General features: G+C 40.1%; 1 protein-coding gene across 5 annotated transcripts in view; it reads right to left on the bottom strand.

Annotated features, from left to right (window-relative positions):
* Positions 1 to 703: 703 nt before the first annotated feature.
* The window catches only part of klc1b (kinesin light chain 1b), a 37,271-nt gene continuing 12,006 nt past the window's right edge, over positions 704 to 25,968 (bottom strand). For 2 of the 5 annotated variants that reach the window (XM_047351498.1, XM_047351497.1), the window contains exons 4-17: positions 24,955 to 25,036; positions 24,358 to 24,586; positions 24,161 to 24,248; positions 22,545 to 22,646; positions 21,196 to 21,369; positions 18,883 to 18,982; positions 16,596 to 16,648; positions 16,322 to 16,389; positions 16,049 to 16,157; positions 15,891 to 15,899; positions 15,517 to 15,669; positions 3,109 to 3,233; positions 2,886 to 2,943; positions 704 to 1,994 (exon numbers count right to left, since the gene is read on the bottom strand). In XM_047351498.1, coding sequence (XP_047207454.1) covers positions 1,920 to 1,994; positions 2,886 to 2,943; positions 3,109 to 3,233; positions 15,517 to 15,669; positions 15,891 to 15,899; positions 16,049 to 16,157; positions 16,322 to 16,389; positions 16,596 to 16,648; positions 18,883 to 18,982; positions 21,196 to 21,369; positions 22,545 to 22,646; positions 24,161 to 24,248; positions 24,358 to 24,586; positions 24,955 to 25,036 — 1,425 coding nt within the window. In that variant the 3' untranslated portion in view covers positions 704 to 1,919. Of the gene's footprint in view, positions 1,995 to 2,885; positions 2,944 to 3,108; positions 3,234 to 5,594; positions 7,829 to 15,516; positions 15,670 to 15,890; positions 15,900 to 16,048; positions 16,158 to 16,321; positions 16,390 to 16,595; positions 16,649 to 18,882; positions 18,983 to 21,195; positions 21,370 to 22,544; positions 22,647 to 24,160; positions 24,249 to 24,357; positions 24,587 to 24,954; positions 25,037 to 25,968 lie in introns of those variants that run through there. The other 3 variants (XM_047351499.1, XM_047351500.1, XM_047351501.1) reach the window with 3 other exon arrangements.

Genomic DNA, 25,968 nt, shown 5'->3' with positions numbered 1-25,968 from the left:
TGGGTTTAGGTGGGTCTGGGAGGCTGAGTGGGTCTGCTTCTTGTATAACCAAATAATTATGTCCTAATTTTAGGAACAAAGTCAGGCTTGTTTCTGGTGCGGGCTGGAGTCCACTGGGGCTGCCCCACGCACCCAATCCCCTTTGAGGTTTTCATGGAGGATCTTAAGGTGTAGTCGTGGAGAGGAGGGTGTGTTGTTGGGGAACCTCAGGGTCTGGAGCCGTTTCAGCTAAGTGAGAAGCATCTGGACGAGTCAGATCTTCTAGGTCTGGAACATTGGTTCTGAACCAGTAAAAGGTGGACTTCTCTCCCTGCATCAATCAGAGAAGTCCAAGTATTTTATTCATGAAAGCTGGCTGAAAACAGGCGATGGATAAACGGGTCAGGGCTTCTTCTGCAGACATACGTGCGGTACTGCGAGCCAAAAAGCAAAGATCTCGGTTTACTGGCCCGTCTACATTCCGCCTCACCTACGCTCAATTGATTGTGGAAACCTCTGGAGAAACTAGAAATCCTGGGAACAGCTTGGGATCCCCCCAGAACGAGCTGGGGACTGTTGCTGGGTTAGAGAGGTGTTTGGGTTTCCCTCCTAGACCTGAGTTACACTGATCCAAAACAGAAACGTCTGAAAGCTTCAATTGCTAAACACTTTCAAGATCTATGTCTAACTCAACATCAACTGTCTGAAAAAACATGACAACAACTAGGAATCAAAAAAAATTTTTATTCAAGGATCCACATCAGAGAAAGTTACTCATCAGGCTACTTATTACACATGGGATGATTCAGGAACCAGGCCCAATCTGAAGCACTTCACACGCTAACCACTCAAAACATTCAGTTTAAATCCCACAAAATGCATCATGATCGCCTCTTAGATTACACTGACTTATGATCTGACCATTTATTATCCTTACAAAGTATGAAAGGAAAAATCTATTCAAAGAAAGGGAGACTTATAAAAAATAAAACTGTATTATGACAATCCAGTTCTGAAGAGACGCTTCACTAAAAGGCCAATCGGTGAGAAAAGACCACCACCTGAGAGTCGTGCAAAACAAAACTGTCTCCATCCTAATCACTAAACGACTTTATATAAAGATGCTCTCAAAAGGTGGCAGCTGGTCCTTGTCTTACAGAGATGCTCTAGCTGTTAAATCCTGCACGGCACCAGGAAATATCAAAGATTTCCAGGCCGAGATAGTTTGTTTATTCATATACACAATCTAAAATGTAGAGTTTTCCAGCTTCTTGAGTCCAAAATGCCCCGAAACAATCTGCATTTCAATGGAGGAGAAATTGAGTTCAGCAACAGAAAAAAAACATTTAAACATTTGCATCAAAACAGTGTCGGTTAAAGCAGCACAACTTAAAATCATGTCAGTTTGACAAACGTTTCACCCTGTACCTGAAAGCTTAAACCTCATTGGAAATGAAATCTCAAAAAGACAAAAACCTTCACATAACCTCATCTCAAACCTCAAACTCTACAAAGTGTCTTTATTTTCTTGCACCGATAAAACAATCAAATGGCACAGGCAGACAGGAAGTCACACAAAACTCAGCTCAAAACACCACAAGAGGAAAATAAAACCAGCACCAGTGACTTTATGGCAACAAATCAATTCAAAGTGCAGCTGCTGTGGTTACGGATAATTGGCAGAGACGAGGTCCAACACACGTTAATGAGGCACTCAGGCAAAGGAGAACTTTAGGAACATGATGGGAGGAAAGTCCCCAACTGTGAAGCTCTGGGATTCTGGGAGCGAACAAGCACCCAGCTGTGTGGATAAAGACCCCGAATGAGCTGGTTCTGTGTGGTAGGTAGTGTTGTTGGTCATTATTATGGCTCAGGAGACGAGGCGGTGTAAAAAACAAAAAATCTCATCGGTCAAAACGTAGTGATGTTGAGGTGTGACCTCAGTTTCCAGTGTACAGGTCCACAGTGCTGGAGCTCAGGCCACGACTTTCCCTGAAGTTACCGCCTCCTCGAGTCTGACAGAGGGACACACACATGGGTAGGAGGAGTAGAAGAAGAGGAAAGAGTAAATGCAACATCTAGCTGGATATAAACAGCTTCCATCAAAAGTGTGTATTAAACTTCAACTTGTGCACAATTTACTTTTACAACAACAAACTGCAATTTATCTTAGTGGGATTTTATGTGGTAGACCACGAAGCAGTTGGTAACTGCTAAGTGGAAGGAAAATTATACATGAGTTTTAACATTTTGTGCAAATAAAAATGTGAAAAGTGTTTTGAGTTTGTATTTAGCTCCATTTAATCTGACACCCCTAAATAAAATAAATGCAGGGGAAGACATTGCAGAGAGGACAACCATTTGTCACGCACCCCAACAAATCTGGCCTTCATAGAAGAGTAGTGAGATGAAAGCAAATTTTAAGAAATCCTGCTTGCAGCTTGTCACAAACCATGTAGGAAACACAGCAAACATGGGGAAGAAGATGCACTGCTCAGATGAGACCAAAATGTAACTTTTTGGACTACACACTATGCAGTAGAAACTAACTGGTCACATCCCCATGGTGAAACATGGTGCTAGCTGCATCATGCTGTGGGGATCCTCTCCTTCGGCACAGTCATAGAAGTTGATCAGAGTGGATGAGAAGATGGATGGAGGGTATTAGAGGCAATCTGAAGAAAGTCAATTCCCTGCACAGATTTTAGATTTTTATTTGAAAACACCGTGAACATGCATACATTTTCCTTCCACGTCACAGTCCTGCACTAATACTGTATGTGCTGGTCTGCAACATAAAACCCCAGTAAGACGCACAGAAAGTTGTGGCTGTAGTGGGACAAAATTCAGGACCAAAGGGGGTGTAAATAGTTTTTAAAGACGTTGAGTTTAAAGACGTTCCTCACCTGGAATGAGTCATCGCTTGTTTTGTTCAGGTAATTCAGTGAAGCAGCTCTCTTCATGCTGGTAAAGTAACGAGAGGCATGTTTATATAATAACCTCATATATCAGGTTATATCCACTAAATAACTGAGAACATCGAGAAGATGTCACACTTTTAGATACAACTGAGCATTATTTGCATAAAGAGCTTGCGTTTACATCAAATAAGAATGTTACGGTAATTACTTGGTGCTGCGAGGTTCAGGTGGACCGTTGCCCTGAAGCTTCTTCACCAGCAGCTCGCTGCTACGACGGATAACATCTCTGAGCTTCCCCAGGGAACCGCTGCGCTGGAGAGCTCCACTGCCATCCTACACACACACACACACACACACAGTCATCATCCATTCACTGACAGTGAGCTGTCGATTTACACTTTTAGAGACACATGTTTGGTAACACTGCAAATTTAGAGGTGCATTTGTGAATATGTGCTAAAGGACAGATGCTGCCATGCAAAAATGTCTCAGTCAGTTAGATGCAGAAAGTTAAAATCAACGAAGAAACATGAAGCCAGGTTCCCGCTGTTCTTTTCCTAATCACTAACTAGAGCTTAACTGATCACTAAAAACAGGAGCAGGTAATTATGAAGAAAGCCTCAGTGAACATAAACAAACTCTGGTCTGATTTGTAGATTAAATAAAAGATGTTTCACTACAAGCAAAGCATAATATACATCTGCCATCATTTGCACAGGTGTACCAGCTAAAAGCAGGTCCCCCCTGGTTAAAGACGCGTAAAAAGCCCTAAAATTATTTTTTTTAGCTGTTGCCGTAGCATAATCTTAAAATGACAAAGTAGCTGAAGTTCTGTCAGTAAGCTTTAGAGCAAGGATGTTCTGATTAGGAAGGTGACCCGATCAAGGTATTTTTAAAGGACTGGTATTCGAGTCTCTGATGAAACTCAACCTGATGATGTCGGTCTAAAGTCTCCGAGCCTTTTTCTACTGCTTGACATATTCAGTCCATTTCAACCGTCTCTTGTAGAAATTGTCCACGTTGACTTTCTGAGACTTTTTTCCTTGTGCATGGTCTGCAAATCCCCTTTTCCGTCAAACAAATCTGGGTTTTCACCCTTTAAGAAGATGATGTTCTCATGAAAAAGAGAGACCATACTACCTGCTCCCTTGGAAAACATTTTCAGCAGAAGTGAGACGTGAGTTTACTGAAGACCGTACTGCTCCATAGACTGTGTCGAGTCAGATATATGCTTAAAAACAAAAGCTGCGCCTGTACAAGAGGCATTATAGCTTTGTCTGGGGAATGAGTTTATTCTGAACACTGAGGAAATGTAGAGTCTTATTTTACACCAGTTTAAAGTATGACTTAGACACAGAGTTTACTAATGTATTAGAGTGGAACTCAATATCAGCAAATACCTCATTTTAAATAACTAATTAGTACCGGGGACATATATGCTACCATATATAAGTATCTTTTTACCCTCCCTTACCATCCTCTTCACTGTGGGCGGTGCCAAGTTAAACTTGGGTCCTCGTCTAACTTTTTTCTCACAATTCAAGTTCTTTATTAAACTTTAAATGATTGTGTGGACTGTAGAGATAGGCTAGCTTAGCGAGTTGGTATATTCTTGAAGCCATTCGTGTACTAATGAGGATCAACATAAATCTGTCTCAAAGCGAGCTGCTATTTGTGTGGATTTCAGCCAACCGTGAGAAAAATAACTTACCATTTATTATACCATCAGATGTTTATTATGTAAATCCTTTAAACAGCCATACAATATTAGCGTAGGAATCCATTTTTTTTTTTTTTTTTTATCTTCCCGTAACTAGATTTCTCAAATGAAGTCAATCTAGTGAGAAATCAATCGCCAGGCAACATACTGGGTCGTATATCTCGGGATATTTTTCAGTTTCAAAAATTCATCGTCCCTTGTCCGTTTTAAACAATTGTAAACCATTTTCCCTGCAAAAATGGCGCTACAATACAGCTGTGGAAGAAGAACTGTGGTTTGGGCTGTTTCATGAAACATGATAACGGCCTATTTGTCCGTTGCCCTTTACTGGAATGGTATGTTCTGTGGTCTTTCCCATTTTGAAAAGTAGCTACCAGTGAGGAACTACTCTGTCACATCATGTTTATACCGCAGGGGAAAAAAACAGCAGCTCAGTTAAATGAAAGCTTGTTTCACTTAACTGAATAATACGTGTAAAAAGTAAAGCATACATTAACATTAGCTTAGACTTCATTGTTTCATAAGAAATGTTATAGGAAGTGTTTTTTAAATTCTTTCCAGTAAGAGGTTTTGTTACTTCAAATAAGATTTTCATTTTAAAGCCTTTTTATTTATTTTTTCCGGAATACCAATAATTGTTGAAGAGGCTGTAATTAAGTGATCAAATACAATAAAATGAGATTTTCAGTACAGAAAATACACATTTATACGTTAACCATAGTCAGATGGTCTCTTTACACTAATTTAAAATATCACTGTAGTCTATCAATCCACCCATTCAGAGCTAGACCTTCTGCTGGAGGCATAATGATAACCAAGCAGTGGTGATGCTGTCGTCACCATAATGCACTGCAAGACTGTGACCAGCAGGGGGCGATGTGGTAACCTAGAGAAGGAGATGGATTTCTGCTTTGCTGCAACTCTGCAACTCATTTCCATTCATGTTTTCATCCAAAGCAGAGAAAGAGACAAGGTTCACAAATGAAAAACTTTATTTGAGAATACCAACAAGTGTTGATGCATTAATCATCACAATGCAGAATGGTGAATATATAGATATAAGGCAGTCCTACACACTAAGATAATGCTTATAGAGCTTATGTTTTATGTTCTTTCACAAATAGAAACAGAAGTCCCACTCTATATGTTGAGAATAGACAGTTCAATAAATAAGCAAGCATTTCACTAACTGCAATATCATCATAACTGTGTGAACACTGTATTAGTTTTTTGTTCAGAGTTACATTAGATGTATAGGTGTACTCAGTGGAAAGGAATGAAGAATCAAGGCATGTAGCACACTGAAAAGCCATAGAGTGAACGCACTTGTCAGATCTATAAATACAGCCAACAATTACACTTCCAAGATGTTAAGATCATTTACATTCGGTTAGGGTAAACCGTGAGGAGAGACTCGCACTGAACTTCTGGTGCCAGGAAACATGATTCACTAAAGTTACAATATTTATGCTGAGCAAAAAAAAAAGGCAGCACAATCCAAGAAGGTCTGTGTTCAAATTACAGTTTCCATAGCCAGATTGGTTCACAATGACTGTACCACTAAAATATACACATACTCACACTGAAATAGGACAACCCTGACGTCTGTTAGGTTACCGCATCAGGTTATATCTTTAATGCCATCAGATCAACGCAGTTCTGGGTTTTTAAGGTTTAAAATCCATCAATAATATCCAGGCAATCTCTCAGGTGGCTCATATTTATGCAGAATGCTCCAGCTGGTCTCTGCTCTAAATGTGAAATACACGGTTCTGGTCAGACGTTTAAATACACTCATCAAAATCAGATTATTCTGGTCTATTAACGATTTGTTTAAACTTTGGATTTAAAGGGTGGAATGATCCTACCAAAACAAAACAATTTGATAACTTTTGGGGAACAAGTATGAATTAATGACATTTCTTTCTGCCATCGAGACAGGATCAAAATTGACCCAAAATCCAAGTCTGTGGCAGGAAAACAACCAATTTTAATGGACTCTACCAATTCTGCTAGGTAGCCACTCTACCTGGGCAAATACTCCATCAGAAAAAAAAAAACATGGTTGTATGTATATATGTGAACCAGGGAGGTTCAGGTTCATGTTTTTAAAAATCACAGAGTTTGTTTGTTGCATTAAAATTCATTTAAAACGACGGCTTCAAAATCAAGATGAGCATTTGTAGACTTCACACCCAGAACAGAACCACGGCAGAACCGAGCCATCAAACCAAGGACACTGCAGCTGATGGGAGCAACCAGAATATATTACCATGGCAACAGCAGCTTTCTGTCATCAGGCAAAATTTCTCTTATTAGCCTTTGGCAACACACTACCCCCTTTAAACTGGGCCAAACGTATCAAAAGCCTTTTAAAAAATGTAAACAATATTTATTAAAAAAGAACAGACAACATCTAAGATAAAAAGAAAATAAAAATGGCAACGTTCCCTTCTCTCGTTTCTCACCAGCGAGGCTGCAGAGCCTTCATTGGGGATTATATATAGTACCATTTATGAACCAGGTATTAGTTAAAAACTTGAAATACACATGGCTGAAATATTAAATAAACATCTGTGAAACATAAAATGGCAAAATCCAGGCACCAAGATGGCAGCTAACGTTGCAACTTTCACTTTTAGGCTTTGAATGTTTGGGCCAAACCAACAATTTGTGTGTGAGATCATGCAGATAAACTCTAGAAAGTAATATATATTATCACATGTTGATTCCATGATAACTCTCAACATTTATTTTCCACCTTCAGCCTTACCAACTAGAGAAATAAATCTACTATGCCCACATTAAAAAGTATAATTCTGCAGAGAGGGAAAAAAAACGCACAAGTGACGTTCTCACAGGGATAGATTACACACACTCACACATACAATAACTTCATCTGATGTCAAGTGAGAGAAAAAGCTGAAAGAAAGGCTTCTGACATTGGTTAGTGACAGGAAAGGACAGAAAGAGGAACAACAGGGCAGAGACGAGAAGACCAAACTTCCCAGCAGCTGCCAGTTGAGCAGGGAACAGAGATGACAACCAGGAGAGAGGGGTCTCTGCTGCAGGGGGGCACCAGGAACGGTAGAGGAGCTGTTGGTCTGTAGGAACAAAGGAGCCCAGAAGGTACGACAACACACATCCCTTTGTTACTGTGTTGGGGGGAAGGAGAGAAGGATGGAGGAATAATCTCGATGGCTTAGGCCTGATAAACGAGAAAGAGAGAAAGAGACAAAAACAAGGACAAAAAAGGGCAGACATCGTAAGATTAAAAGCTCTGGGTTGGGCCTCCTATGCTAGAGCTTCCTGACTTCTGCCCAATCTGATCTCTCTGCATCGCTGATCCTCAGAGGTCCTACAGATTACCCATCAACAAAAATCCAAACATTTCCAGACTCAAATTTTCCAAATTTCCCAGTTCATTTTCATCACCTAGATAAGGTTTTCTAGACATTAGGTGTAGAAATTATTCATCTAGATTGTTATACCTATGCTTGGAGCACAATTACCAGTCAACCAAACAAGATTATCAGCTGTTTTTCTAATTATTTTCCCACAACCTGAAAGATGTCCATGAAATTGATTCATAAATATAACTTTATATATACACTAACGCTCAGTATTTGGATTAATTCAATCCTTTACATATTTGTACCCTTATGTCAGACCTACGCTTGCTATTTCTTCCATTCCTCCTCACATTTCATACCTGTAACCAAAACCCTCTAACACCCATATAATTAAACCAAAGCACACGGTTTTATTTTTTGTTATAGCTAAGTATTTTCATGAATTATGGAAATACGTGGTCATTAAAAAGGCTCAGATAACATTTAAAACGTCTTTCAATTGTACACCATCATCTGAAAACCTTGTATTACAGTATATTCCTGCAGATTCTGGTTCAGTTTCACATATAAATATGACAGATTATGACCCCAAGATAAATGACCTTCTGCTACGAGAGATTATTAATGGCCGTCATATAACCACATTTCCTTAAAATAGATTAGAAGCAGATTATAGAAACACCAATAAATCGTCAGTTTAAAGGCACCTACGGCTACATGCCTCAACGGTATGAATCTTCCTGCAGGAAATGCGACCATTTAGTTTCCATTAAACGCCGCTACAAAGGTAGAACATTGTGAACGGGTGAAATGACGCAATAAAAAGATAAACTAATGGTGGTGCTCAAAATAATGTAGTTGGTGGTTGGTATCCATCACAATGCTACCACCTCCTAAAAGAAGAACCTCTTTATTCAGGCAGCAACATTGGTGCAAATTTGAACCAGGTGAGGTTTTACCACCAGCATCTTTGCCAATAAAAACAAAAAAGAAGTGATGCTTGGGTACTGGTACAGCATAAGCTGCAGATTTGTAGTTTTTTACTTTATTTTAATGATTTATTTTACAATGTTTGTGTCTCACTTTGCTACAGTAATTGGAACTCATTTATGGGGACTTTGTTCTTTCCTTTCCCCCCCTTTATTTCTAGTTATTTTTTTACAATGCAATTTCTCTGTAACTTTTACATTTAGCAAAAACTCAACAAAAAGAGATTTTAAAAGATTGTTTTATGTTTTAGGAAAAGGAATTACCAGAATATAGTCTGGAAACACAAACGTTTTTTCACATCTAGTGAGGGGCAATTACTGTATCGTTTACAGATAATTAAGTATTTGTGATAATTGGTAATGTTTTATTTTTAGAACCTGGTTTGGTTTTGTGAGGCTCCAACTGCAGTGCCATGTTTGGAGCCAAAAAAACTCTGAAGAACTTTGAATATTTTTTACCCTGACTTTGCAGAAAAATACCTGAAGACATTGTGATAAAAACCCGTATCGTCCATCCAAGCTGGAATAGACTAAAAGCAAATTTTGCACTTTTCCAGACTGTGTAGGAACTCCGTATCCTACATCTGATTTACGTCCCTGAGATAAGGCTAAATTTGTGTGATGTGAAAATATGCGGCAGCATAAGAACTGCAATAAAAAACTGAAGTCAGCACAGAAGCTGCAGTCAGATCAGTGATGCAGTCTTTGTGACTCAGCTCTTTTATTTTCTCCTTGGGTGCTGGAAAGCCTGAACCTGGCAGAGAGCACACAGTAACTGAGTGTACACTGCAGACGTAGGACACCTGCAGTCAACAGCACTGGATGAGGAGCACTTTATGCACCAAATACTCTGATGTGGCTTTGGTAAAACTTCAATTTAACCAAACAAACTATCCTAATCCCTTAAAATCCAAATAAATAGAATGAATTATGTTCCATCTCTGTGAGGAAAAGACTAACAAAATCCTTTTTTATTACATCACTATGCATCATCCCACCCAGACTTGTTTTCTTTAACAGGGAGAGTACAATCCACTGACTGCCAGGGGGAACATTTTGATTGGCTGGCTGATTGGTTGTCATGGCAAGAGAAATCAACAAAGAGACATGTTAGTGGTGAATGAATGAGAGGAAAAAGGCAAAAAAAAAAAGAAGAAGTTTGAAAAGCAGTGCATTAAATGTGAGAATAGAAAGCTTCTGCAGGCACACATACAGTATTCACAGATCAAATCATGCTTTTAATGAGACATAAAACGAAATGAACCCAAACACAACCACAAACGTGATGTGAAACAGCTGTAATCTCATCTGGGTTAGCAATAGTACACCAAACTGGCTCAACACAGACTTCATGAGCCTTAATGAGAAAGTAGATGATTATAAGCTCTGACACAGAATAACCTGAATATCTACAGTGAAGAATACAGGTCTTTAGATGCTTTTTCAGTTAAACACAGACTAGCTGAGCTGCATTACATGTTTTTTTAATTTGGTAAATGAATGGATGGATGGACGTATTAACACTTTACCAGGTCTAGCTTTCAGAAACGGTGAGTAAATGGCTGCACCTTTGCATGAATACAACATGCTGTTAGGTTTTCAAGCAGTTTTGCATTTATTAGCACTTTTGGTACGGACGTGTACAAAGCCTTAAACAAATTTTTCACTGCAGCAGGATGATCTCAGATTGAAAATTTCAGAAAAATCTAAGTGTAGGAAAAAAAATATTAAAAAATAACTGTTTTTAACAGAGGCACCTGTGGGGCACCTTATTGACACCCCCATACAATGTCTGGCACAGAGGTCCATTCCTATAAACCAGTGGCCGCTAGCTCGAGTGAGGAGAATGGTAAGGGTGGGGAGGTGTGAGAACTGCAGCAATGAGTGACATTTTGGGGGCCATTCGGTACCAAACATGTAGAGTCGAATACGGCAGGGGATCTGTGATGTTGTGGGCCAGTTTCTCTTCCAAAGGCCTTGGAAACCTTATTAGAGAGCATGGTACCCAGGACTTTTTGAAATCCGTGCAGATTTTAGATAAAAAACTGAAAATGGGTTCACATCGGGTCTTTCAGCAGGATAATGACCCAAAACATATAGCCAAATCAAGACAACACACAGAATCCACCTTCCTCCATGTTCATCTCATACTCCGAACATACAGAAAACTTAAGGGGTAAACTGAAGAGAAGATAGCATAAGAGAGGAGCCACGACGGTGAATTATCTAAAGAACAGGAGTCAAACTCAGCCTTGTGGGCCAAATTTGGCTCATAATGTCACAACACTTTGCCTGAGAGAAAATTCCAAATGTACAGGTCCTTCTCAAAACATTAGCATATTGTGATAAAGTTCATTATTTTCCATAATGTCCTGATGTAAATTTAACATTCATATATTTTAGATTCATTGCACAATAACTGAAATATTTCAGGTCTTTTATTGTCTTAATACGGATGATTTTGGCATACAGCTCATGAAAACCCAAAATTACTATCTCACAAAATTAGCATATTTCATCCGACCAATAAAAGAAAAGTGTTTTTAATACAAAAAACGTCAACCTTCAAATAATCATGTACAGTTATGCACTCAATACTTGGTCGGGAATCCTTTTGCAGAAATGATTGATTCAATGCGGCGTGGCATGGAGGCAATCAGCCTGTGGCACTGCTGAGGTCTTATGGAGGCCCAGGATGCTTCGATAGCGGCCTTTAGCTCATCCAGAGTGTTGGGTCTTGAGTCTCTCAACGTTCTCTTCACAATATCCCACAGATTCTCTATGGGGTTCAGGTCAGGAGAGTTGGCAGGCCTAATTGAGCACAGTGATACCATGGTCAGTAAACCATTTTCCAGTGGTTTTGGCACTGTGAGCAGGTGCCAGGTCGTGCTGAAAAATGAAATCTTCATCTCCATAAAGCTTTTCAGCAGATGGAAGCATGAAGTGCTCCAAAATCTCCTGATAGCTAGCTGCATTGACCCTGCCCTTGATAAAACACAGTGGACCAACACCAGCAGCTGACACGGCACCCCAGACCATCACTGACTGTGGGTACTTGACACTGGACTTCTGGCATTTTGGCATTTCCTTCTCCCCAGTCTTCCTCCAGACTCTGGCATCTTGATTTCCGAATGACATGCAGAATTTGCTTTCATCCGAAAAAAGTACTTTGGACCACTGAGCAACAGTCCAGTGCTGCTTCTCTGTAGCCCAGGTCAGGCACTTTTGCCGCTGTTTCTGGTTCAAAAGTGGCATGACCTGGGGAATGCGGCACCTGTAGCCCATTTCCTGCACACGCCTGTGCACGGTGGCTCTGGATGTTTCTACTCCAGACTCAGTCCACTGCTTCCGCAGGTCCCCCAAGGTCTGGAATCGGCCCTTCTCCACAATCTTCCTCAGGGTCCGGTCACCTCTTCTCGTTGTGCAGCGTTTTCTGCCACACTTTTTCCTTCCCACAGACTTCCCACTGAGGTGCCTTGATACAGCACTCTGGGAGCAGCCTATTCGTTCAGAAATTTATTTCTGTGTCTTACCCTCTTGCTTGAGGGTGTCAATAGTGGCCTTCTGGACAGCAGTCAGGTCGGCAGTCTTACCCATGATTGGGGTTTTGAGTGATGAACCAGGCTGGGAGTTTTAAAGGCCTCAGGAATCTTTTGCAGGTGTTTAGAGTTAACTCGTTGATTCAGATGATTAGGTTCATAACTCGTTTAGAGACCCTTTTAATGATATGCTAATTTTGTGAGATAGGAATTTTGGGTTTTCATGAGCTGTATGCCAAAATCATCCGTATTAAGACAATAAAAGACCTGAAATATTTCAGTTAGTGTGCAATGAATCTAAAATATATGAATGTTAAATTTTCATCATGACATTATGGAAAATAATGAACTTTATCACAATATGCTAATATTTTGAGAAGGACCTGTATATTGCAGCGGACCTGCTGGTAGACAACGCATGCACAACTAATATAACAAATGTCAGATTGCTCTGCTGGTGCGTCAGCGTGTCAATCATCAGGCCACCTCTTCCAAAACTGGCCAAATGAAAGGTGGAAAACAGGTGGGAAGCAAAACATCTGTTCACAAAGGTGAAGAACAGACCTGTTTGTCTTGTGTGTGGAGCCAACGTAGCTGTAACCAAAGAATATAACGTAACATTTGTCAACAAACATCACGGTTGGCCTGTAACAGAAGTCCGTTGTTCAAACTTTTACAGCAGAGGTGATTATGGTTTTTTTCTCCACTGAATAATTGTATTTTCTAATTTTCTTAGTTCATAATCACACTGCTGCAATAAAACAAGTACTAATTTTAGGGCTTTTTCCACATATTTACCAGGGGAGTTGATAGATGTGGCCACCACTGATGGCAAATTAAATCTTTCACATTCACACTGTAGTGAGTTAAAAGAAACAAACAAAAAAAAAAAAAAACCCCACAACATTTCTACATGAGAAAAAGCAGCAGAGCTCAGGTCAACAGACATTTCTCAGTCATGTGAAAACGCTGCAACATACGTGGTCCATTAGTGCATGTTAGGGGAGTGGGGGGGGGGGGGGGGGGGGGGGGGGGGTGAGAGTAGCATGCTGGGACATGCATGCCTAGGCTGATGCAGCGCGAGGTGTGGTTGTACTCAAGTGAACGAAGAGGCACATGCTCAGGCTAAGGTGAAGCAGAGGGGCTTTTTTCAGCTGCCACACCCGTTTTCATTATATTGTTGCTTCTTGACTCAAACCCCTTTAAAACCCAAACTGCTGGGTGCAACCTTGCTGTTAAAAGTCCTGATCTGGGTCCAACAGTCGGCAGGCATGGTGGGCTTGTCGTGTTAAAGGAGGAGCAACCATCCAGCTTATTGTGTGAGGAATGCACCTTGTTAGCTGTGCTTCACATTTATAGTAGGAGACATTTTAATCTTGGATTTAGATCGTCTCACATAGGGGGATGTGAATATGTATTATGTTACCAAGGCGACAGAGACTGAGCGTGTGCCTTTTATTCATACTGTTTCACTTGCAAGAAAGCACTGCCAGCAAAAAGAACCACTCGTTTAAAAACAACCAAAAAACATAAGCATGTAGTTAAAAGCAAACTGTGAGGCTAAAAAAAAAAAGGTGAGCATGCCAGGACACTCAATCAGCTTTATACGTTTAAAATGGTTAAAACTAAGTCAACGTCAGGACAAAGACATGGTCAATCTGCAGGGAGTTGATGGGCTGGTACAGACACAGATCACTGCATGGCCAATGATCCCTCTGTGGGACCAATTTTACTTCTGTTTGAAACTATTAATATTCATCGTATCAAGCCTTTTATGTCTGCAATAAGAACAGCCATCATTGGATATTATATACCGGTGGTGTAGCGGTTGGTTTTGGGTTGACCAGAGGTGCAGCTTGAGCTTCTGATGTTTCTGTGATATCTTATTTGAGGTGGAGAGCCAGGAGTTAGCATCCTGCTAAACGAAGCAGTCTATTCAGCCCCATCCAATCATTATGGATGTGAATGTTTTATTATACATACAGTCTCAAACGTAGACGTACAACCTGCTAATATTTGGATAAATGCATCAATACATTTTTAATCGGGTTGAGGTCGGGGATTTGTTCAGCTCATTCTAGATGCTCAAAGCCCGTCCTTGATGTGTGCCTGGGACCCTACTGACCCGAAGTACTCCCTAAGATAAACGTAAATTAGTTTTGATGATCAAGAACAATCCAGAAACCACCATAAACTGGAATGTGAAGTGGAACTCTAGAATCAATGTGTACAGTGAAGCCAGTTTTAGACCAAAATGGACTGAGCAGGTTCTGACCAAGAGAGAAAACCTTCCTAAGCCACATCGTCAAACTAGACCAAGCTAAATGCCTTCTGAAGTAACATTTAATGCTCACGTGAATTAAAAATTGAGCTTTTTGGACACATTTACAGGAAGTATGTATTGAGGAGTCGATGTAAACTTTTAACCCAAAGAATACTGTCCCAACTGTCAAGCACGGTGGTGGCATCATCATTCATTGGTTCCTGGATCATTGCCAGTGTTACTGTGTCATTGAATAAAGTTTGATAAAATAATGAAAATGGAGGATTATCTCCAAATTCCTCAAAATCACCTCAGATCAACAGACTGTGAAAACGTCTGGGACAATAATCATAAACAGACGTTAAATGGTTTTGTTCTTGGTCCCGCAGGCTAAAACTGACTAATTCCAACTGAATTTACCAAGAAAACTGGTCAAATCTTCAGAATTATGGTGGAAGCTTGTTGATAGCTACAACAAACTTTATGGATTTGCTTGAGGCTGTATGAATAAATTTGGTTCTGTGTGTTGCAAATTCAAGGCCAAAATTGGTGCGATTCATGCCTTTGACAACTGCGAGTTATCTCCTTAACAACACTGTTAGTCACTATAAGTGACATGTTTAAAAAAAAAACAGTAGGAAAAAATAAGTAGTGAAGTTCTGTACCAGCCGTCACTCTCTGTGGAACCACTGACACCGCCTGGTTTTTCCAGACAGGCCGTGTTTATTCTACAATAGTGGATTTGTACTCACCCCGTTCCACTCCACGCCCATACTCACTTCCTCGCCGGTCTCAGAGCCGCTCTCGTACTTAACGCTGGTCAGGCTGTCTCTGCTCCTCCGCCTCTCGCCCTCTGGATCTTTCAGGATCTCCACCACACGTGTTTGGTGGATGGGATCGATGCCCTGCAGAGGTGCAAACATATTTAGAACAAGCACAGATGCGGACATTAGCTTGCGAAAATGGGTGGGAATATAAAGTTTCATGGGAGAATTAAAGTGATATCCCTGTTTATGGGATGTAGCTTCATCATCTTTTCAGAGACAAACAAGTATTTTAAATGGGAGTGATGTTAGGGAGGGAGAGGTGGAAGCTCTACGTGAGCCAACAGAGACAAACAACTTACTGTGTTGCTCTGGATCCATAGCAATGCAGGGAAAGGGAAAGAAATACCATGAGATTTGCTTTCCTAACATGACGGTTATGTTACAGAATTTAGCATAAAAAACAGAAACAAACATGAATGCAGAAATGGGCTGCTTCTATTTAGAAGATGTTGCTGACCTGCTTGCGAGACCTCGCGGCGCACTCCTCCAGTGTCTCAGCAGCCTCTAGTTTGCCCTGGCGGCGGTACAGGGCACCAAGGTTCTTCAGGGTAGTATTCACTGTAGGGCTGCACGAAAAGAGAAAGAGATTTACTTAAAAAGGTCATAAAATCCTGAGGATGAAAAGAGCACAAAGCAGTACAGATGTCATTAAGAACTTCCACTGAATGAAAAGTTGCACTAATTTTAGAGGCCGTATGACTTAGCCATAAAACGGAGTTATCAGTGACACCTGTTGACTTTGCAGGCCTTGTACCAGCCACCATACTCTCCATATGGGGTGTTGTCTTTGTGCTTGCCCTGGAAGTAAATCAGGGAGGAGAGGAAGAAAAACAAGAGAAAAAAACCTGGTTAAAACCTGATGAGCAGCATTTTTCTGTGTTTACACATAGCTAACAAATATCCTCTGTGGCTTCAATTGTGTCTAGCACATTGTCCTCAAAAAGGACTATACTTTAACCTTCTAGGAAGTTGTGTGTGTGTTTGTTTCAGGAAGGTTTTCTCACCTTGCTCATCTCCTCTCTTTCCTCCGCATGCATCCAGATGGGCTTGTTCTCAGCTGCAGGCAGACAGACAAGAGACCGTCTACAACTGGGCTGCAAAGAACGGTCTAAATCTGGATGCATTTTCTTTATTCAGCTTTAAATTACATCCCTCACATATTTTATGACGATTTTTGACGATGACAGAGAGCAAAGTGAGCCAAATTTGAGCCAAGTTTACAATTCCACAAGTAAAGAAAGAACAAGATATAAAATAGTAAACAATACATCTATCGAATTGCACAATTCACAAAAGAAGTATTTAATAAAATGTTACTGGTGATGAAATACACCTTGCCCACAAAATTCTTTACCATTTATTTTTGTAGATTTTTATGTTAAAGAATGCATATAAACGTAAAAAATATACAAACCAAATGTAGTCCCATGTAAAAGTTTTCATACCAGTTTAATGTTTTCCCCATTTTGTCACGTTACAACCACAGATTTCAATGTATATTACTGGGAATATGTGAGAGACCGACACAAAGTAGTGCACTGTTTTTATGCAGAAGGAAGACATCTCTGCCCCAAAAAACATTTTCTAACATAGCTGAAGCTCAGTTTGCAGCAGATTCCCCATTTTATTTAGGTCTGAACTTTTCTAGCAGGTATGTTTAGACCCGTCGTCCTGCAGGAAGGTGAACCTCCACCCCAGACTGGAGACTTTTGCATCCTCTAATAGGTCTTCTTCTTCTATTTAACCATGTTGCACCATGGTTATGGTGCAACTACATGGTTTTCACTAGTTTTCACTAACAAACCTTTGAGGCCTTTAAAGAACTGCCTTATTTTGCAATAATCAGGCATAACATTATGACCACAGACAGGTGAAGTGAATATCTGAATGCCTACAATGGCACCAGTTAGCGAGTGGGATGCATTAAGCAGAAAATGAACATTTTGTCCTCAATGTCGCCATGTAAGAAGCAGGAAAAATGGGAAACTGTTAGGGTTTGAGCAAGCTCGACAAGAGCCAAAACATCTTATAAACTGCAACTCTTGTGGGGTGTGCAGAGATCCTTATTAGGGATGAAATTATTATTGGTTTTAAAGATTACTGTGATCCTGGGATTCTTTTAAAATCATTTGTGATAACTGCGTTATTAAAAACGATATCAAAATCTCAGGGATGTAAACCTCACTGCATGCAGAAGAAAGCAACATCTGAATAAAATCTTCAGCATCATAGTCAATGGTCTGTTTATACCTGGCCAAAACAATAGAAATATGCTTGTAATAAAACTTCTGGTTGATTTTTTACACATTTTAACAAAACATTGCTAATATTGATAACCCTGATGAACTTTGCACACAATAACCATGAGGCTAAATGTTAACTTTATTTCATGCCTAGTAGGCAACTATAACAAATACTTCTGGAATGAGCAGTGGTGAGCTGGAGACTGGGTCTTGGTAGTGGCAAAATCTAGTTGGTGCACGTTGGGAGATAATGGTTGGCCAATAAAAGTGCTCCAGTAGCTCAGATAGCTGAGGATCCTCAAGCCAGTTCTGATACAAAGTTGTTTGTTGCATTTGGCATAGCAACAGACCAGTCTGGAAGCCCATGCTGGTCATAATGTTGTGCCTGATCAGTGTATGCTGAGATTAAATTATACATGCAGGTTATTTACTAATTAGGTGGATTCTGAGGGAAATGTGTTTATCAAAGTAGTTTTAACGCACTCCACTCTTTTAACATTTTTCTTCGTAAGAATAAAAACGAATATGTTTTGACGATCACTACTTTGTGATGATCCATCACATAAAATACCAAAAAAAAAAATACATTGAACTCTGTGGTTGTAACATGACGAAATATTAAAAAGTGCTATGAATGCTTTTGCAAGGCACTGCATGGAGTGAATGAAGTTTTGTCAGGTTGAAAAGAAGATGTGAACATTGGTGCTGAACGCCGTATGAAAAAGACGATTTTTTTCTTTAAAGACGTAGGCAGCAGCAGACTAGTTATTTCTTCTCAAAGTGATTTGGTTTTTATGTCACAACCTAAGCTGAAAAGAAGCATTATACAATAGTTTATCCTTCAAACGAGCAAACTTATTTCTCCTGAATGATTCTGTGAAGTTCAGGTCCTCTAAATGGTGAAGACTGGCAGCCTGCTAAGAATGTGATCCACTTTCCAGTCATCTGCCCATTATTGACTTGAATTAACCCCATACATTTATACAGTGATTTAAGGCTGACAGAAAAATAAAAACAGCCTCTCTGTGAACTCATCATGGTCCCTTACCATCAACCGATCCAAACTCTTTCTCGTGAGCACGGGTCAGAATCTCTTTGTACAGAATCTCAGCCTCTTTGTATTTCCCCTGTTTGAGGAAGCAGGATGCCTGAAGAATAAATAGAGGACAAAATACATTTAATAACGGATGCATTTGGGGCTATCGACTCTACAACCCCTCCGAGGAGAAAAATCAATCTGCATATGAGTCATGGAGGAACAATACTGCAGCATACAGCCTCCTTTTCATTGGGAAGATTTTACCGCCAGGCAGAAATAGGAGCGTTGCAGAGCATAAGGTAGTGAGCCAGCAGACACAGGATGTTAAAACATTTTAAATAAAAGTAAAAGCGCTATATAAATAAACTTGACTTGGCTTGACTAAAGAGGAGGCTTCTTTTGCCGAGAGAGAAATCGACCGGCTTGTATGACCTTTTGTTTAAAAAAAAGGTCGAAATAAAGAAAAAAACAAACACTTTACTGACGTCAGGGACACAATACGTAAAAGGCATGATTTGAATAAAGTGGAAACTTTGCAGGCATAATTCGGTTTGCAAAAGACATGCCTCAGTAGAGACCAATCTCAGAAAAGAGCACAAAGTACATTTCTATAGCATACAAAGTTTGTCTCTCAAAAAGAGTTGTATAATAAATACAGCTTTGAATGTAAAAGGAGAGAATATACAGGTCCTTCTCAAAATATTAGCATATTGTGATAAAGTTCATTATTTTCCATAATGTCATGATGAAAATTTAACATTCATATATTTTAGATTCATTGCACACTAACTGAAATATTTCAGGTCTTTTATTGTCTTAATACGGATGATTTTGGCATACAGCTCATGAAAACCCAAAATTCCTATCTCACAAAATTAGCATATCATTAAAAGGGTCTCTAAACGAGCTATGAACCTAATCATCTGAATCAACGAGTTAACTCTAAACACCTGCAAAAGATTCCTGAGGCCTTTAAAACTCCCAGCCTGGTTCATCACTCAAAACCCCAATCATGGGTAAGACTGCCGACCTGACTGCTGTCCAGAAGGCCACTATTGACACCCTCAAGCAAGAGGGTAAGACACAGAAAGACATTTCTGAACGAATAGGCTGTTCCCAGAGTGCTGTATCAAGGCACCTCAGTGGGAAGTCTGTGGGAAGGAAAAAGTGTGGCAGAAAACGCTGCACAACGAGAAGAGGTGACCGGACCCTGAGGAAGATTGTGGAGAAGGGCCGATTCCAGACCTTGGAGGACCTGCGGAAGCAGTGGACTGAGTCTGGAGTAGAAACATCCAGAGCCACCGTGCACAGGTGTGTGCAGGAAATGGGCTACAGGTGCCGCATTCCCCAGGTCAAGCCACTTTTGAACCAGAAACAGCGGCAGAAGCGCCTGACCTGGGCTACAGAGAAGCAGCACTGGACTGTTGCTCAGTGGTCCAAAGTACTTTTTTCGGATGAAAGCAAATTCTGCATGTTATTCGGAAATCAAGGTGCCAGAGTCTGGAGGAAGACTGGGGAGAAGGAAATGCCAAAATGCCAGAAGTCCAGTGTCAAGTACCCACAGTCAGTGATGGTCTGGGGTGCCGTGTCAGCTGCTGGTGTTGGTCCACTGTGTTTTATCAAGGGCAGGGTCAATGCAGCTAGCTATCAGGAGATTTTGGAGCACTTCATGCTTCCATCTGCTGAAAAGCTTTATGGAGATGAAGATTTCATTTTTCAGCACGACCTGGCACCTGCTCACAGTGCCAAAACCACTGGTAAATGGTTTACTGACCATGGTATCACTGTGCTCAATTGGCCTGCCAACTCTCCTGACCTGAACCCCATAGAGAATCTGTGGGATATTGTGAAGAGAACGTTGAGGGACTCAAGACCCAACACTCTGGATGAGCTAAAGGCCGCTATCGAAGCATCCTGGGCCTCCATAAGACCTCAGCAGTGCCACAGGCTGATTGCCTCCATGCCACGCCACATTGAAGCAGTCATTTCTGCAAAAGGATTCCCGACCAAGTATTGAGTGCATAACTGTACATGATTATTTGAAGGTTGATGTTTTTTATATTAAAAACACTTTTTTTTTATTGGTTGGATGAAATATGCTAATTTTGTGAGATAGGAATTTTGGGTTTTCATGAGCTGTATGCCAAAATCATCCGTATTAAGACAATAAAAGACCTGAAATATTTCAGTTAGTGTGCAATGAATCTAAAATATATGAATGTTAAATTTTAATCATTACATTATAGAAAATAATGAACTTTATCACAATATGCTAATATTTTGAGAAGGACCTGTACAAGCGAGAATGCATCTCTTTCTCACCAGGTTATTCTTGGTCTTGGCCACATTGGGATCATCCGGACCCAGCCTGCACTCGTAGATCTCCAGGGCACGGCAGTAGTAATATTCCACCTCCTCGTATTTGCCCTGGTTCTGGCACAGCAGAGCCAGGTTGTTCAGCTGTTTGGCCACATCTGGGTGTTCCTTCCCAAGGACCTGAAGGCAGTCCAGAATGAAACTGAATTAACATTTTACTTCTTGTACTACAGACGCACCGAGAAATCTGCAGGTGGCCCATTTTCAGCCCGATTGGACCAGTACAAAAACACTTGAAAAAACCTGATTTCTTCTATAAGTGAACACATCATATTTCAGTGCTGCCAGGTGAAACTGACAAAACACTCTTAAGTGTGGAGACTATTACTGAGCTGTTTTCAATATGAGAAAACTAAACAAGATGACAGAGGAACCAGAGAGAAAGTAAGAAGCTATTGAAAAGAAAACCACCTCTACAACATCTCAAGATGAGTATTTGGTTCATTCAGGCTGAAAGCATGAGAGAGATCAAAATATAAAGCAGATAACAAGAAGGCTGAATGCATTACAGCAAAGTTGCTCTGTTTAATCCTTTCAACCTCTGTCTGTCATGGAACATGCTGGATTTGAAAGAAATGTTGGCAGCTTTTTGGAAATCTCGTGAGTTAAGGTAAGGATCTACCTTCTCTAGGGAGCTGGACTGGTTTTTAGTAATGCTAACCAAGCCAAATGAACAATGTAAGAAGCTAAAGATATAAAAAAAAAAAAATCACTTACATAATCATTTGATCTTTGTTTTAAAATCCTAAAACAGAGAAAACACACTTGCTCCTAATATAAAAATACTGACTGCTTATAGTGGAGCCGTTCTTAAAGAGAAATTAGAATCTGCTAAAACTGGAGTCAGGAGCTTTGCAGAAACCAGAGATTCGCCACAGAACTCTGATAGATGCATCACTGCCTCATTGCTGACGGCTGCTCTGTTATCTCTAACCTTGTTGTTGCACATCCTGCAAGAACCCAGACTATGTAATAAACAGCTGGCTGATTAACTGTGCACCGAATAGAGCTTTCAGGCTACGACATAATCTTCATTCCCTCCCGAGTTCAATAGCTGGTCATATCTCTAATCTATCTTCTGCCTCGCTTCCCCAGTGCCTAATATCCATTTTCAGCCATGCTCTCAATTAAAACCAGCAATTGCCCCTGAGACCAGGGAACAGCCCCCAGTAGAACCTTCACGTTCAATTTAAGGAAATCATTTTCTCTTTTCTCTATTCATAGATGATGGCCTGAAGTGACATTTTCCTGTGCAGTAGACTATGGTGCTGGTGCAGTCCAGGGATATGACCTACCTTTTCTCTGATCTCCAGAGCCCTCTTACAAAGAGGCTCGGCTTCCTTGTACTTCCCTCTCTTTCCGTACAACACAGCCAAGTTGTTCAATGTTGCAGCAACCTGGGAACAAACAGAAACCAACAACATAATCAGGGTCTTCTTTTACTTTACTACTTAACTTCAGGACTTTTTCCACTTTAGTCCAAAGTGCTATTAACCTCTTCAACTGCAAAAAAGCTCAGTCAAACTGGGGTCTCTGGAAGCTCAAACCTCTAACCTCACACTGTCAAAAAAAAAAAAAAAAAAAACCCACATACAGCAAAACTGGAAAGCACAGAGCTCCAGCACTGTGTTTTCTTAGGTTAATTTGGCTTTTCAGAATTGATCCGCAGAAAGCTATAAGACAATTTCTAAAATTCAACTAAGAAAAATAAGTTACCTTTCTTCTTACCATTTCTTACGGGTACTCTTACAAATACATCTCATTAAATTTAAAATACAATGGAAAACTTAATTGACTGCAGTAATTCAGTAAAGAAAAAGTGGACGTCATATATAGATTCATCACACACAAAGCATTTATTTATTTATTTTAATTTAGACGATTATGGCTTACATTTAATGAAAAGCTCAGTTTCTCAGAAAATTTCAATATAAAACATATCACTAAAAAAAGGGATTTCTTATAAAGAAATCTGGCCATTTCATTCTCCCACACTTTTTCCTTCCACTTAATGTTCCATTAATATGCTTGGATAAAGCAAGAATCAGTTAACAGGCATGCCATAACATAAAATTGTATTAAAATTTCCTCGTTTCTGCCCGTTTTTCTACCACATTTCTTCCATCCACTCAGTTTTCCATTAATATGGGGGAATACAGCAGTCTAAACAGCCAGCTTCTTTAGCAATGACCTCTTGTGACTTACTCCGTATGAAGGGTGTCAATAACTGTCTGCTTGACAACTGCCAAGTCAGCAATTTCCCCCATGACTGCATAGGGTCATAATAAGAATTTGGGTTTTTAATAGCTATTAACCATAAATTTTAAAATCAACAGAAATAAAATGCTTGAAATATATGATTCTTTGTGTTATGAGTCTTTTTCAGGGCTCTTCAACTCCAGTCTTTGAGAGCCACTGCCATGCAACTTCTACATGCAGCCCTGCTCCAAAACACCTAAAATAAAAACCTGAATTACCTTCTCACCATGTCGTTCATTACCAGCCCTCTGCAGAGGGCTGGTAATGAATTATCAATTAGATTCAGGTGTGTTGCAACAGTTGCAGGTCACTCGCTCTCAAGGCCTGGAGTTGGGAGACCCCTGCTGTACAAATTGAGTGTCACGCTTTGAATCAAATTAAAATGAACTTTTACGTGTTCCTCTGATTAAACCTGTAATCTGTGTGCGTTGATCCTTATCGCATGCAAGAGCAGACACTAAGCATTGTTGACGAATCACTTCCTGCCTGCAGGAACATGACCAGAAATCCATAAATTACCAGAGAAGGCAAAACAAACGACTAAGCAGGACGGTAAACATACTACAGAGCTGGTTTTGCCTCCCTGCTAACCAGTTACATAAAATAAACAGTATGAAGTAACAGATGGCTGCCATGAAAACTGGATACTTACAGCAGGGTGGTCTTTGCCCAGGGTTTTTTCACGGATGGATAGTGCATCATTGAGCAGATGGGCCGCCTCTTTGTATTTGTTTTGATCCCTGCATAATTGGAAAAACAGGACATGACCAGACCAATAAAATAATAGAGAAACTTGACCTTAAAGAATGAGAGAAACAAACGTTTTTAACCTTTGTTTTTTATTCTTACCTATAGACCAAAGCCAGGATGTTGAGCATGGTGGCGACATCAGGGTGGTCATGTCCAGATGTCTTCTCCAAGTCCTCCAGAGCTTGCTTGCAGAGGGGCACCGCCACCTCGTACCTGCCCTGGGAGGCGTACTGGATCACGAGGTTGTGCAGGGTTCTCAGGCGGGCCGGTATCTCATAGCCTCCCTGCTGGGCTGCAGCCACAGCAGCACTGTTGTGTTGATGCTGCACTGTAGGAGAAAAGGCCAAAGACTCACTTAAATGTTTATCAGAAAGACATAAAATGTCCATTGATGTGCAGCTTAGGCCAGGTTTAGATTCTCTGGTGTAAATTGCAGTGCCTTGAACATCATCCATCTTTTATGACCAAAAACCATGATGTTTTTAATCTCATAGACCAACACTAAGTATTGGATAATTGTAAAACTAAAAATTAAAACAAATTTACAGAAAAGTGTGCTCTCCAACTGTATTCAGCCCCTTTTTACTCTGCTACCCGTAAATCAAATTCAGAGCAACCAACTGGATTCATTAGTATGTACCTATCTGAGATCAAGTACTCAACATGTGTATATAAATATGTTCTGTTTTTCCTTACTTCCTTGACCTTGCTCCTCCTCATCATTAGGAAAGAGGTCGTCCAAGTTGTCCTTTGGCGTTTCTCTGTCTTTCTCCTCTTGCTGGTAAAATGAAACAGAGTCATTAGACGCTCATTTAGACATCAGGGATAAAAATCATCAGCTCAAGACTAACAGCTGATTTCAAATCAACACTGACCACCAAAAGGAGACGCACAGAAAATAAAACTCAGTAATTTGACGTTAAGATGATTAGGTTAACTCAGGGACCGCTCTTTATGGTGCCTCACAAACAATGGTGCAATTTTTTACAATTTTATTCATGCAAATATTAAACTCTTAAGGCCAAAACACTATCAAAATTGACAGAAAGTCTCTCTTTCTATTTTCCAGTTTCCTCCTTGATGTGGAAACTGGAGCTGGAGGATAAAGTTCTCCTGTCCATTAAGACTTAAGACGATTTAAAGGCTGGAAACTGCAGCTTCGAATCTAGACCAACAACTTCAGGCTCCAAGCAGGAAGAGTTTCTGCTGATTTAAGCAGTTGGTAAATAAAATCCAATACGGCTCCCTTTTGGGACTGAGAATATGGTAAGGTAATGCGGCGACTTATTCTTGCTACGCCATCAATAAAAAGATCCTAATGTAGCTAATTCCTGGAAAAAGGCCATTTCTTCCTGGCCTTCCTTCCCCCAGCAGCAGCGTTTTTGTCTCCAGTAACAACAAGCGGTCGTGGATTCAGGAGAAACTGACGGGGGTTAAAGTGAGGTCAACTTTAGGTCAACAATAAAACAATGTGTTGCATAGTATTTTATTAATAATTAAGCTAAAATTAGGGCTTGTAAGGAAAATAACTGAATCTTGTCAAATATTGACATCATATTAATTTAACACAATTGCTGAGTTTGGAGTTCAGTAAAAGTAAAACATTTCCAATATCAGTCTTTTCTTCTTTTTTGTTGTTGTTTTTTTTACATTGTTTAATGGTTATTTGGAGCCAAATCTTTTGTTAGAAGATTTGTACCAGGTGAAGCT

The sequence above is a fragment of the Girardinichthys multiradiatus genome, chromosome 22, assembly GCF_021462225.1.
Source record: "Girardinichthys multiradiatus isolate DD_20200921_A chromosome 22, DD_fGirMul_XY1, whole genome shotgun sequence".
Taxonomy (NCBI): domain Eukaryota; kingdom Metazoa; phylum Chordata; class Actinopteri; order Cyprinodontiformes; family Goodeidae; genus Girardinichthys; species Girardinichthys multiradiatus.
The sequence above is the reverse complement of the archived record's forward strand: the minus strand, read 5'-3'. Positions and strand labels throughout refer to the sequence as shown.